The 12,520-nt window shown below is 49.2% G+C and overlaps 1 protein-coding gene across 1 annotated transcript in view; it reads left to right on the top strand.

Annotated features, from left to right (window-relative positions):
- lhx5 (LIM homeobox 5) overlaps positions 1–5,222 on the top strand; it is an 11,562-nt gene extending 6,340 nt beyond the window's left edge. The window contains exons 4-5 of the mRNA XM_035521440.2: positions 2,654–2,819; positions 4,117–5,222. Of these exons, the coding sequence (XP_035377333.1) occupies positions 2,654–2,819; positions 4,117–4,484 (534 nt within the window). The 3' untranslated portion in view covers positions 4,485–5,222. The remainder of the gene's footprint in view (positions 1–2,653; positions 2,820–4,116) is intronic.
- The last annotated feature ends 7,298 nt before the right edge of the window (positions 5,223–12,520 follow it).

A 12,520-nucleotide genomic window follows, 5' to 3' on the forward strand; every position in this document is an offset into this window, starting at 1 on the left:
GGCGGGCTTTGCCCTGGCTCCGCATTCATTTGTTACGTGCTAAGCGCGGGCTGCGGTCTGCGCGCAGGAGCCATACCGGCGCAGCAGCATGTGTTTGTAATCCCTAAGCAACGCTCGCTCAGGAGGAGGGCAAGCATTTCCATTAAAATGTACCCGACAGTTAGACGATTGTTCTCAATAAGCAGGTGTTGCCTTTGCCGAGCGTGGAGAGGAATGCTTAAGTGGTTTTAGGTAGTGAGCCACCCCCCCCCTCCCCCCCCCTCTCTCTCTCTCTCCCTCCCTCTCTCTCTCTCTCTTTCTCTTTCTCTCCCTCTCTTTGTGTCTTTTCCTCTCTCTCTCTCTCTCTCTCTCTCTCTCTCTCTCTCTCTCTCTCCCCCCCCCCCCCACTCCATCTCTCTGCTCGTCTCCGTGTGCCGCAGGTTTGTTTTGGGCGCAGGCTCTGCGCGGCCTACGCTACGCGGCGGAGGCTCAGGTTCCGAGCGTGCGCCTTTTTCTCGGACACTTTACCCATCTCTCCCTCTTCTCTCCCTCGTTGATGTCCTTTTAAGAAGAAAACTGATCATAAAGTCATTATGACTGTATTCATCACCTCATCTGTGAACACCACGTTCTGTTCTAAATATACAGGCTTTTAAAAATCACATCTATTTGACCGTGTCGTGTACTGTTTCTGTGCCCATGTTTAAAAATCTGTAAATTGTGCTATTTGACTATAGTGCGTGAGGCATGAAACCGTTGTATATAATCTCTTTGCACATCTTTGGCTGTTTATTGGCTTGTTTGTTTTGTTATCAAAGCACAGCCTACATTTAACTATGTTTAGCACTGGTGTATGCATATACTCAATGTTCAGTGCGGTCCTTGGCTTAAACTCTGCTACTCACCCGTGAGGTCTGACTCTAAACAATGCAGTCGGGTTACTGTTTGAGTAACGGTTCGCGTAATAGTTTCAGTAGTAGTTTGTAACAGGCTCTTGTGTGTGGCTGTTGTGGTTACTGTAACAGCTGGTGGATCAGGTCCCATTTTCAGACCCAGGGTAGCCAGCAAAGTGCCACAAGTGCTCTGTCAGGTAGCTAAACACTGCTTTAGCCTGGTTTAGCTCTGGTTTAGGCCTGCTTTAGCCTGGTTTATCCCTGGTTTAGCTTTGGTTTAGGCCTGCTTTAGCCTTGGTTTAGCCCTGGTTTAGCTTTGGTTTAGGCCTGGTTTAGCCCTGATTTCGTCCTGCTTTAGCTCTGGTTTAGCTCTGGTTTAGCCATAGTTTAGCCCTGGTTTAGCTCTGGTTTAGCTCTGGTTTAGCCCTAGTTTAGCTCTGGTTTAGCCCTGGTGGATTGGCCCTTCACACTTCTCTTATTGCTTATCCTCTGCAGTAAGAGTTGTGTATGGTCCCTTTACTGCTCTGTATACTAGACATGCAGCATTCTGGCAGTACCATTTACATTTAACTGAACAGAGTTTTACCAAATCAGATATGCCAACCATCTTATAATATATGTATTTTAATTAGGTGTTTGATTACAAATGGCTGTATCAAGGCAAGTGCAGAGGCATGTTTACTGTACGTGCTTTCCAAAAAATGCCCGATCATATATATTCCTGTTGCATAATCAGGAATGAGTGGACCAATCACAGATAACCACACAGTAAAACTCTCCTCTGGGTTAATCAGATTATCAGGCTAAACATGCCGATGTTCGGATCGCTCAGTTTAATACAGCTCACCAGATTGTGCATTAACAGTAATGTTAGGCCTAATCCAGGATCTGGATTAGGGTGTCGGATGACCCAAGGCTACTGTTAAATTAAGATTAGGATTAAGTTGTGGATACATATAGGTCTAGGTGCTGGGTAGAGTTCAGTTAGCTAAACAGAGCCAACGGATAGAAACCCTCTAAGTAATTCTGAAAATTAATATGTTTTTTATACATGTGGCAAAACACAACACTGGTACTGCAAGGTGTCTAGTTTTTAGGATATAATATATAAGAGGCAACAAGCTTTAATTGTGCACACGTCTGAGAGAGAGAGAGAGAGAGAGAGAGAGAGAGAGAGAGAGAGAGAGAGAGAGAGAGAGAGAGAGAGAGAGAGAGAGAGAGAGAGAGAGAGAGAGAGAGAGAGAGAGAGAGAGAGAGAGAGAGAGAGAGAGAGAGAGAGAGAGAGAGAGACCAGACCACGCAGGTCTGAGACGCACACAGTTACTGCACCAGAATAGACTGACTACTGACCTGATGTTTGACTACTGACCTGATGTTTGACCGACCAGTTACGTGTTCACTGAACTGTTGCATGAACACTCGCCAGCTGTTTGACCACTCCGCCAGTCTGTGTTAATGCTAATTCCCGTTTGGGAGATAAGGCCAGAGGTGTCAGTCCTATAGACCCCACAACATTCCAACATTTCTATGTTTATGAACGCTAAGCCATCTCACACCAGCAGTGCTGTAAGCATGTGTAAACGTCCGTACGGGATTTGTGGGTGTGGGAGCATCACAGAGGCATTCGCACCAAGGTTGTGTTTTCCTCCCAGCAGGGCTCACTGTGTGTCTGTCCCACCTGTAGTCTGGCATAATGCCTGCTTTCATGGCTCCCTGCGATCTGGGTCACTTGTTTCAACTGCACTCCTCTGTCTCTCTCTCTCTCTTTCTCCGTGATGCAGGTGTGGTTCCAGAATAGACGCTCCAAAGAGCGGCGGATGAAGCAGCTGAGTGCCCTGGGCGCGCGTCGCCACGCCTTCTTCCGGGGCCCGAGGAGAATGCGTCCCCTGGGCGGCCGGCTGGACGACCCCGACATTCTGGGCCCCGGAGGGTACGGCTACTACGGAGGTACGAGGGACACCCCCCCCCCCACACTACCACCCATCTGTCCCTCTCTGCAGTGACTCACTCGCTCTACCTCTCTGACGGTCTTTTCTTCTTTCCCCTTTCACACACAAAGAGCCGTCCTTCGTTGAACACACACACACACACACACACACACACAAAAGCGTGCCGTGCCGTCCTTCACACCGCACTCAAAACCACGGCTTTGCAGAGGAAGCTGGGACTTAGACTCGCACTCCGACCGGGGACTTCTTTCCTCACATTAAACTACTACTACCAAAAAAAAACCCAACCCTGTTTCTTGCTCTCCACTCATCCCCCTTCCCTTACTTATCATATCTTTGCTCTCTCTCTTTCTCTCTCTTTCTCTCTCGTTCTTTACACTTTAGTGCTGTCAAAGAATCATTAAGGCAGAGGTGTCCAATTCCGCAGTAGATCAGTTTGGAGATTTCCCTCCCCAAACACAACTGCTTCAACTCATCAGTTCATTAACAGGTTTCGTAGGTGTGCTAGAGCAGGTAAATTTCAGTCCTCCGTGGGCACGGTGGGAACCCCTGCTGCAGAGACCATCACCCAGTGAAAGGCGTGACCACGGTGGTGCCCCCTGCTGGACATTTTTTGAGCTCGGCCTCTTTGTTCAGGCTTTAAAGTGCACGCACGGCTGGCGAGTGTGTCGGTGACTGAGCTAGGTCCTTCCTCTCGGCCACGAGGAGCACAGAGCTAGGCAGTGTGTGCCCGGAACCCCGGCTCCAGTTCTACACCAGCCACCTCAGACGAGATGCAGTTCACTATATATGGAGCAGTTGGGCCCAGTCCAGCAGAGGCTGATGGGAAATGTAGTCTCTTGGCATCATATAATAAGGCGAGTCTAATAAAGACAGGCTGGATGATTCATGAACCTACCAGCAGAGGGATTTCTCTGTAGCTGAATCCACTGCTAATTCTTCAGGGCAGAGTGGAATGTGGTCTGACTGTGGGTACTGTAGAATCCCCTGGGTTGCCAGTTAGTGAGTCCGTGTCTGTATGTGTGTGGTAAATAAGCCACATTAGGGTGAATTCACGGCCAAAGCTGGAGGCAGTGAGGAGCAGAGGACAGGAACCCCTCTTCTGCTGCCTGCGTTCTGACATAAGCTCGGGAGATACTGTGTGTGTGTGTGTGTGTGTGTGTGTGTGTGTGTGTGTGTGTGTGTGTGTATGTATGTATGTGTGTGTGTGTGTGTGTGTGTGTGTGTGTATGTTTACTCCCTTGTTCATTAATAGCTGTTCATTTTCCTTCCTCATCTTTTCTCCTCCTCTGCAGAGTACCAGGGGGACTACTACGGCCCAGGGCTCAACTACGACTTCTTCCCCCACGGACCCCCTTCCTCACAGGTCCCCTCTCCGGCCGAGCCCCCTTACCTCCTGGGCTCGGGTGTGCTGGAGGCGTCCGGGGGCCCGCCGCCGCACCACGGCGCGGACGAGCAGCGCTTCGCCGACGCACTGTCGCACGCGGACACGCCCAGCCCGGAGCCGCCCGTGGCGGGTCCCCTGCACCCTGGCGCAGACGCCGGCGGGGGCAGCGGCTTCGGGGCCGGGCCCAGCCCACCCTTCCCCCTGGCCGCCGGCACGGCCTACGGCTCCGGCCTGCCCCACCCGGGCCAGGACATGGGCGAGAACACGGTCTGGTAGCTCCGCGCCGGGCACGGATAGAGAACACGGGGACGACATACGCAGGACGAAAACCGAAAACCAGAACGCTCCAGCCACTTTTCCTAGAAAAAAAAGCAAAAACAAAACAAACAAACAAACAAAAACATTCACGACCCCCACAAGCCCTTCTGGACATCCACCTTTACCGGGCAACGCCTCAGTGGCGTGACTGCGGGACGAAGCGGTGTCCTGACGGCGTCCTGACGGTGTCCTGCAGAGCAGGCTCCGCCCCATGGGACAGGGGAGGATGGGGTTCAGATACGGATGGGGGCTCGAACCCAGCAGGGACCATTTCCTTCTCACTCCGCTCACTTGAGTTTTCAGATCCGCAGCGACACTGTTACCCTGGACGACTGGCCACTGCCAGCGGAGATCTTTCCGTTGCAGTGCTCCCCGCCCCCAGCTTGAGTATTATGGTATGGCATGGTGATCTACGTTAGAGCTCATACCTGTTAGCTTTATCCAAGCTTTTTTTTCTTTGATTCACAGTCTACCAGAGTTCCTCCATGTCAAGACGCTGGAATGCCTAGAAAAATGGTCATCGAGTTTATTTGAAAACTTGGCCATTCTGGTCATTTGGACTTTGGTTATTTCTTTATCCAAGAGTTTGGGGTTGAATGAATTCCTTTTTTCTGTCTTAAAACTCTGGTCTGTTTGTAACATGCAGTATTTCGCTATTTCGTTCACTGAAAAATTAAACATTTTGATGAACACTGAGTTCGTTCTCACCCAAGTTGTTGTTTGGAGTTACACACAGAACCAATCAAGAGCACGAGAAGAATGTCCCGGATTTGGGAAAGTTTACCTCTCACGAGTACCTCTGTTACCCCAGAGGACGTGTTGTCCTGGAGAATCGCGTCCTAACAACCATCACCGCCCAATAATGGGAGAGTCGCCACTGAAGTCGCCATGAGAAATATGTTAGCCGAGCCCCTTCCCACGCGGGGTTTTGCAGGTAGGTGTAACCAGGAATAGAAGTCTTGTGCTTGGTTTTTTTTGTACGCTACACGGGCCTTTCCTTCCTAACGCCATGGCCCACACGTGTGAGGGTGGACAAACATGCCTTCTTGCCTGTGATCTTTCCGTGATGCCAAACGTGTTACTCATTGGCGTTATCTGTTGCGTGGCGACACCGTACGACTGGTAGGTACTGTAATTCACCTTCCAGACTGAAACGGTGCGTCCAGCATGGCGAACCTCCTGGCTCCGTTGTTCAGAATTCAGAATGACGTTCAGTAATGTTTTTAACACTCCTCCCTCCACACACAGGCTCTATTCATTACTCGCGCGCACACGTGCACACACAGAAACCCTTCAAGCCCCCTGTCGCTGATTGAAGCCCACACAGAGATCTGCCATTGGGCCAGAAACGCCCGGTCAGCCAGGGCCGTGTTCAACTTCATTTAACCTTCGTTTTGTTACCTTCCTTTGAAAAAAATGCTTTAATGGAAATGATTTACAAAAGAACATTGAAGCCATAATGGAGAGTCTCCTTCAACAGCTGAGGTCTCCTCCGTGAATGGATGGAAAACAAAAGGATGGAATCGACAACATCTGTGCTTTACCAGCGCCTTGGAGCAGATCGGGCAGTGCAGGCGCCACCTGGTGGTCAGAAATACTCCTACCCGACGTTGCGCCCATCGCCAAAAGCCAGCCAAAAGGCACGTTTGATAAGACTCCGGTTACAAATGGTCTCGACCGCGCAAGTAATCCTATAAGCGATTGTTCTTGCCCCGAGGCCATAAGGACAATTTGAATGCAAATAGTGAATGAGCAAAATCAGCTGTTTGTCATCGTTCTTTATCACTGCTCTTGGCTTTACTGCTCTTTGGAAAATATGAACGCTTGAGGAACTACCACGGCGTTTTATGGACGTTGTAATCTTGGTACTGGGTTACAACGTCGGTGGAAGCCTTATTGTATCACTTTACTCCATTTTTAAGGAATTAATGGGCTTTCATTTTAACTAGGAAAGTAAAAACCCGCTCAGACTTTCAGCACACAAGCTCCTGCCACGCAATAAGATGCTAATGTGACTGCGGAGAGGATCTCAGTTTGTTTTCTTACAGCGTACATCACTTTTTATTCATTTTCACTTCTTTACTATTAAGGAACTGTGGATTCACTAATCTATACAATTAGATATAAACCCAATAATAATAATAATAATAATAATAATAATTCTTCAGTGTATATATTTTTAATCAATTTATAGTTTTCTAAATATCAATGCAGGAAAGAAAATCGTTCCCAACATTTCCCAACTTTTTAATAAATTAGGATGAAATGGAGAGGCATCGCACTAGACAGCGGAGAGAAAACTGCAGCTAGCATGAAGCCCTTTTAAAATGATGGTCTTTTTGCTGTGTAGCTTTAAAGAATAAAGCACGCAGGACAGCTGTGAACAGGTATTCTTTGAGCCATGAAGTAATACAGGAAGACTCATCTAGCCTGAAATGACAAATAAGCGCCTTTAAAAGGCAACATTCGGTTAATATGCTGAACGGAGGACATTTCGTTATAATAAGTAACCCGTGGAATAGCTGATTACTATATAGATCATTTAAAACTATATTCTTTTTGAATGTTTAAAGGAACACGGGGCCTTTAGTGAATTGCGAAAGGGACCGTTAGGTCGTCGGTACCTAAACAGCACGAATAAAACCCAACAGCAGCGTCTCATACACAGCGCAGAGCGTCACCAGCCTCACGGAGCCGCCTGCAGAGAGCGCCTCGGGTTCCAAAGAGCCACAGCCGGAACCAAAGGATCCTCTCCGCTCACCAAGCTGGGTTCTGGTGGAAAAAACGACGACGCACGCAAAGCTTTCAGACCAGAAAGGGCCAGTGTGGAAATGGACGTGGTCTGCTAGAAAACTGGTGCCGTCTGAAGGAGGACCGTGATGTCGAAAAGGAGTCGGAGCCTTTATCAGTTCCATCAACGTGTGGCCAAGACACTGGCCTGTCACTCATACGCACGCAGCAATTTCTGGTCTCCTCCTGCTAACAAATTTGGTCAGGTAGTCAAAGGCTGCAGGCACATGTGCATTATTGTTGCTCATTCATCGACTGAGGCCAGTGGAGAATTTCAGACAGCGACGTCTCAATCTAACCAGGGACAGGAGGAGGACTCCATCACCGTAAGTATCTCTTAGCAGTCTCTTTAATTTCAAGGGCGTCGATCTCTGAGTCACGCATTTAAATAACCATCTGGAGAACGGCACAACCGGAGAGGTCACCTCCTCCACCCTCCTACAATCCCCCGCCTCAGGTGGGCCTGCTGAGATACACTCGCTCCAATTTTCCCCCTGACTGCCCTTCACATAAGGGCTAATGGGAAAGGGGGGGGGGGGGCGCTCCCCACCCTGCGTCTTCCCCCAGAGGGAGGCGTCGTTCCGGGCAAGCCGTGGCAGCCGGCCCCCCTAAACACACACACAGCGCGGGCAGCACCCATGGAGGCAGACGTGGCCGTGGGTGCCTCAGCACCATTAGGGCTGTGTGTGTGTGTGTGTGTGGGGGGGGGGGGGGGGGGGGGGGGGTGCATGTTCCAGGACTGCGTCCGTCTGTTTGGACCGCAGGCATCCACATCCTAACCCACCCCCCTCCAGAACCAGCATGAGAGTTTATTAAAATAACGGGACAAGAGGGTGCATGTGCACACACACACACACACACACACACACCACACTCTAGTCATGGAGCCACTGGCAGATGTGTAACTCCAGAAGTATTTATCATTATATCGCTCTAATATGTGTTTTGGCCTGGTTCTGTAGGCGCCCGCACACACACACACACACACACACCTGAAAGGCTATCATCTGTGGTGTCCTTTTGTAATGGATTTCCTAGTTTTGCTCCAGTGAGAGGGAGAGCACGCCTGCTGTTATTGTTATAAATCACCTCCTTGTTCTCTCTCTCTCTCTCTCTCTCTCTCTCTCTCACACACCTCCCCGAGAGCCCTAAACCTCCCAAGATGTCCGTACTGTCCTCGAGCGAGGCAGCGTCCCCAACACCACTGTTCCACCCTAAACCCTTCCTTCAGGCCAAAGCGCCCAATATCTCCCTACTGTATGTACAGATCAACTAAGGAACGTACACAGACACCGTGTAAAACAAGCACACAAAGACTCCTGTAATAACATGTAAATAAACATAAGCATTTTTATCTGATTACTAAAGAAGAAGCAACTTTGAGCATAACCTGACAGATAACTTGTTTTCACTTACACCAAGTTAACCCACTTTTTTCGTTTTTGGTCTTTGTGGTTTAAGACATTAGTTATTCTTAGACTACCTTCTCTTTGCCCAAAGAACATTTTCAAATGTTACATTGCGCTTTTAATAGCTTTTAATTGCATTCAATTGCCTTTAACATTAACGATTGTTCTTCGTACTAAATGTTCATTTCTAATTGTGCTCTGATTTTATGATTTCCTTGTTATTAGTAAAGTGACAGCTGCACTGATAATTTTCTGTTCAGTGAGGAAGGTGATCTCAGTCTCCCTCCAGCTCACCCTTAATTCTAAGGGATGTGTTCCAAACAGCCTCCTACAAACTTCTCACTCACTGACTGAGCTCTAAATCAGGATGCCTTATGCGACCAGAATACATTTTCCCGGCACGCAAAAGGTACCCTGGTGACGCGCTACTTCCTCCGAATATTCCACCACGTGACCAGAGGGGTACCGCATCCCCTCCTGCACCGGTGGTGGGAAATCACACGCCCAAGTGACCCCGTAGTACGGTTTGCATTTGTCACGTACTGCATCCTGCCACGGGGGCCAGTGCACAGTGAATACTGAGGGCGGAACGCGGTACGCAGTAGGCCATCGTTTTCAAAACGTTGCGAACAGCAGGCCTTCATTTCACGTTCGGCGTTTGCGACAGCTTGCGCGTGCAGGAGTACAGCCCAGCCTCACGTGAGCCCCTCAACGTGTGCAAGACGTCCAAAACAAACGCACTTTGTTGTTAAATAGATTGTTTAATACTGCGTCCGCACAGCGGGTGAATGTAGTCCAAAGCTGCATCTATGTAGCCCAGCTTTTCCTCCTTGTACGACACGGATTTGTCGTCATTTGGGTGGCAGTTATATTGAATGTGCATTTCGATTCGAATTCAGGCCACTTTCATACGTGGTACCGACATCCGACAGGCAAGCCTCTCGGCAAAGCGATTTTACGTCCATCCACCTCGACATGCGTCGTACTTTGGCGCTGCTGGGAAGGAACGATGATGAGTGACGGAGAATTGCAGGTGCCACACATTAGAAGGCACGCTCCATTTTTATCACTGTTGTCTACAGTAGCAGTTGTTTCTATCGATGTAATTAGTGGGCACGAACAGATCAGTAAATAAATTCATTTGTATTCATTGTAGTTGCTCTTGGCGGGATATTTCATTTGTTTCCGAATTCGCAGGTGGCCTCCACTGCAGATTAACTTGAACATTAACTTGAGGCTGCTCGTTTGTCTCTGAACGAGCGTGCCATGTGAGGGATCGTTCTTTCGCGTATGTGGTCAGTTTAGCGACCCGATCTGTTCAGACTAAAGTCGGATATAAAAGTCACATCTAAAAGATAAAACACAAAAAAAATCGGATTTGTCCGAAAATCAGTTGGCTTGGGCAACTTCTAACTAATGTGGGTACATAGGCTAAAGACACATGTGCAAAGATGTTTTTTGTATGTTTTTGTTGTTGTTGTTGTTGTTGTTGTTGTTGTTGTTGGCTGTTTGTGGTGGTGGTGTTTTAACAAACCTTATCATGACCAGTGCCACTTCGAAAGCAACTTTAATTACCTACCTGAATTGATTTTAAACGTCCATTGTATTCACAATAAACCTATAATCAATGCCCTCTATGAACTGAGCGAGTTAACAAAATATCTTTAAAGCTTTGCACTACAGACTGCACCATTAATGCTTTGATCTACTGACCTATACATTTACGGCATTTAGCAGACACTCTCATCCAAGGCGACTTACAAACGTGCTTTGTCATTTACTCATAGAATACCCTAGTACAGTAGGGTAGAGACCAACATACCAATGAACTAGAATACTGTAGAGTACAGGGCTTAGTGCTGATACCTAGAAGTACACAGTACGTGAGTTCTATCCTAAACAAATGAAAAGTGCACCTTTAAAGCTTTGAGCTACTGACTGCACCTTTAAAGCGTGGAGCTACTGACTGCACCTTTAAAGCGTGGAGCTAGCTCCTTTAGGAGGTAGCCAACAGTGGCATATAGAACCACCACCACCACTGAATCTGAGACTGCCCTGAGAATTCTAGAATCGCTGTGGAAAATAACGGTCTCCTCAAACATCTGTCACCAGGCTCCTCCCCCTCCATCTCTGTTCCCGGGACGGGAGTTGGTGAGCTCGTCACTCCAGTCGCATTCCACCAGCTGGTGAGGTGTCTGTTTCCCCCACCCAAAGCCCACCCCCACCTCCACCACGCCCCCTACACCCACCCCACCCGCACACCTCCATGAGCCAGCCAAAGGCAGCAGCGCCTGCAGGGCAGGGGAATCCTATTAGCCTGTGCCAGGGGAGAGAATACGACACATCATTAATTACACACACAAAACCCCAGCATCCAGCACCGTGGTTAATCAGGCGTGACTGCTCGCCACACACACACACACACACACACACACACAACTAATGCGTACGTGTGTATACACATTACATAAGTGGAACCCAAATACTTAAAACATTTTGTCAAAACCCCAGAACAGCAGAACAATTTCAGTGTGAAATCCCCTGTTCCTGCTCTGGATGAAGCTGATTTCTGCCCAGCGAGTCACGCAAGATGACCCTTAATAAAAATGTAAAAAGGGAGAAAGACGGGGTGGAAGCTAAAATTGCTTAAAAAGGATAAAAGCTCTTGTGGAAAACCAGCGAGATGCTGGGGGGGGCTTTTGTTTGGAATAAAAATTTTTTAAAAAAGACTCACACACACGCGCGCGCGCACCCCTTTCCTCGTCAAACACCTCGTCATGTGTGTGTGTGTGTGTGTGTGTGTGTGTGTGTGTTAGAGAGAGGGAGAGAGAGAAGTGGGCATGTGTGTGTGTGTGTGTGTGTGTGTGTGTGTGTGTGTGTGTGTGTGTGTGTGTGTTACAGAGAGGGAGAGAGAGAAGTGGGCATGTGTGTGTGTGTGTGTGTGTGTGTTAGAGAGAGGGAGAGAGAGAAGTGGGCATGTGTGTGTGTGTGTGTGTGTGTGTGTGTGTGTTAGAGAGAGGGAGAGAGAGAAGTGGGCATGTGTGTGTGTGTGTGTGTGTGTGTGTGTGTGTGTGTGTGTGTGTGTTAGAGAGAGGGAGAGAGAGAAGTGGGCATGTGTGTGTGTGTGTGTGTGTGTGTGTGTGTGTGTGTGTGTGTTAGAGAGAGGGAGAGAGAGAAGTGGGCATGTGTGTGTGTGTGTGTGTGTTAGAGAGAGGGAGAGAGAGAAGTGGGCATGTGTGTGTGTGTGTGTACATTGTACGAGTGAGCGCATTTTCACATCTTGCTGCGTCTCTTGGCTCTGTGTTGTGGTGTGGCCTGGACAACTAGTCTTCCCCCTCAACACCCTCATGTCAATCACTTCCCTTTGCCCCTCCTCCTCCAAGCTGTGCTCCGCCTCTTCCTCTGTGCTCACCCCTCCCTCTTCATCCTCTGCCACCACCTCGTCCAGCTCCTCCACTGCCTGAGCCGTTGCCTTGCCCAGCTTCCTCGAGGCGTGCTTGGGCCCCGGGTGGGCCGCTTTGCTCCGCCCCCCTCTATGAACCCGGACGTCGCGAGCGCCGGCGTTCCCGTCCGCCTCTCCGCCTGCCTCGTCCTCTGCCATGCGCGCACCCCTTTCCTCGTCAAACACCGGAGCCACACATGCTCCCCACCCCCCGGTTTGTTCACAGTCCAGAAAGCCCACATTGATCCAGCGCAGTGCTCCAACCCCAGAAATCAGCACTATCCGTCATTGATTAGCTGTGCCTAGAGGGTTATAGCACAGTAGGGCGCATAAGCGTACATTGGGGGGGTGAT

The sequence above is a fragment of the Electrophorus electricus genome, chromosome 21 (assembly GCF_041902795.1).
Source record: "Electrophorus electricus isolate QZ-2024a chromosome 21, ASM4190279v1, whole genome shotgun sequence".
In the NCBI taxonomy this organism is placed as follows: Eukaryota; Metazoa; Chordata; class Actinopteri; order Gymnotiformes; family Gymnotidae; genus Electrophorus; species Electrophorus electricus.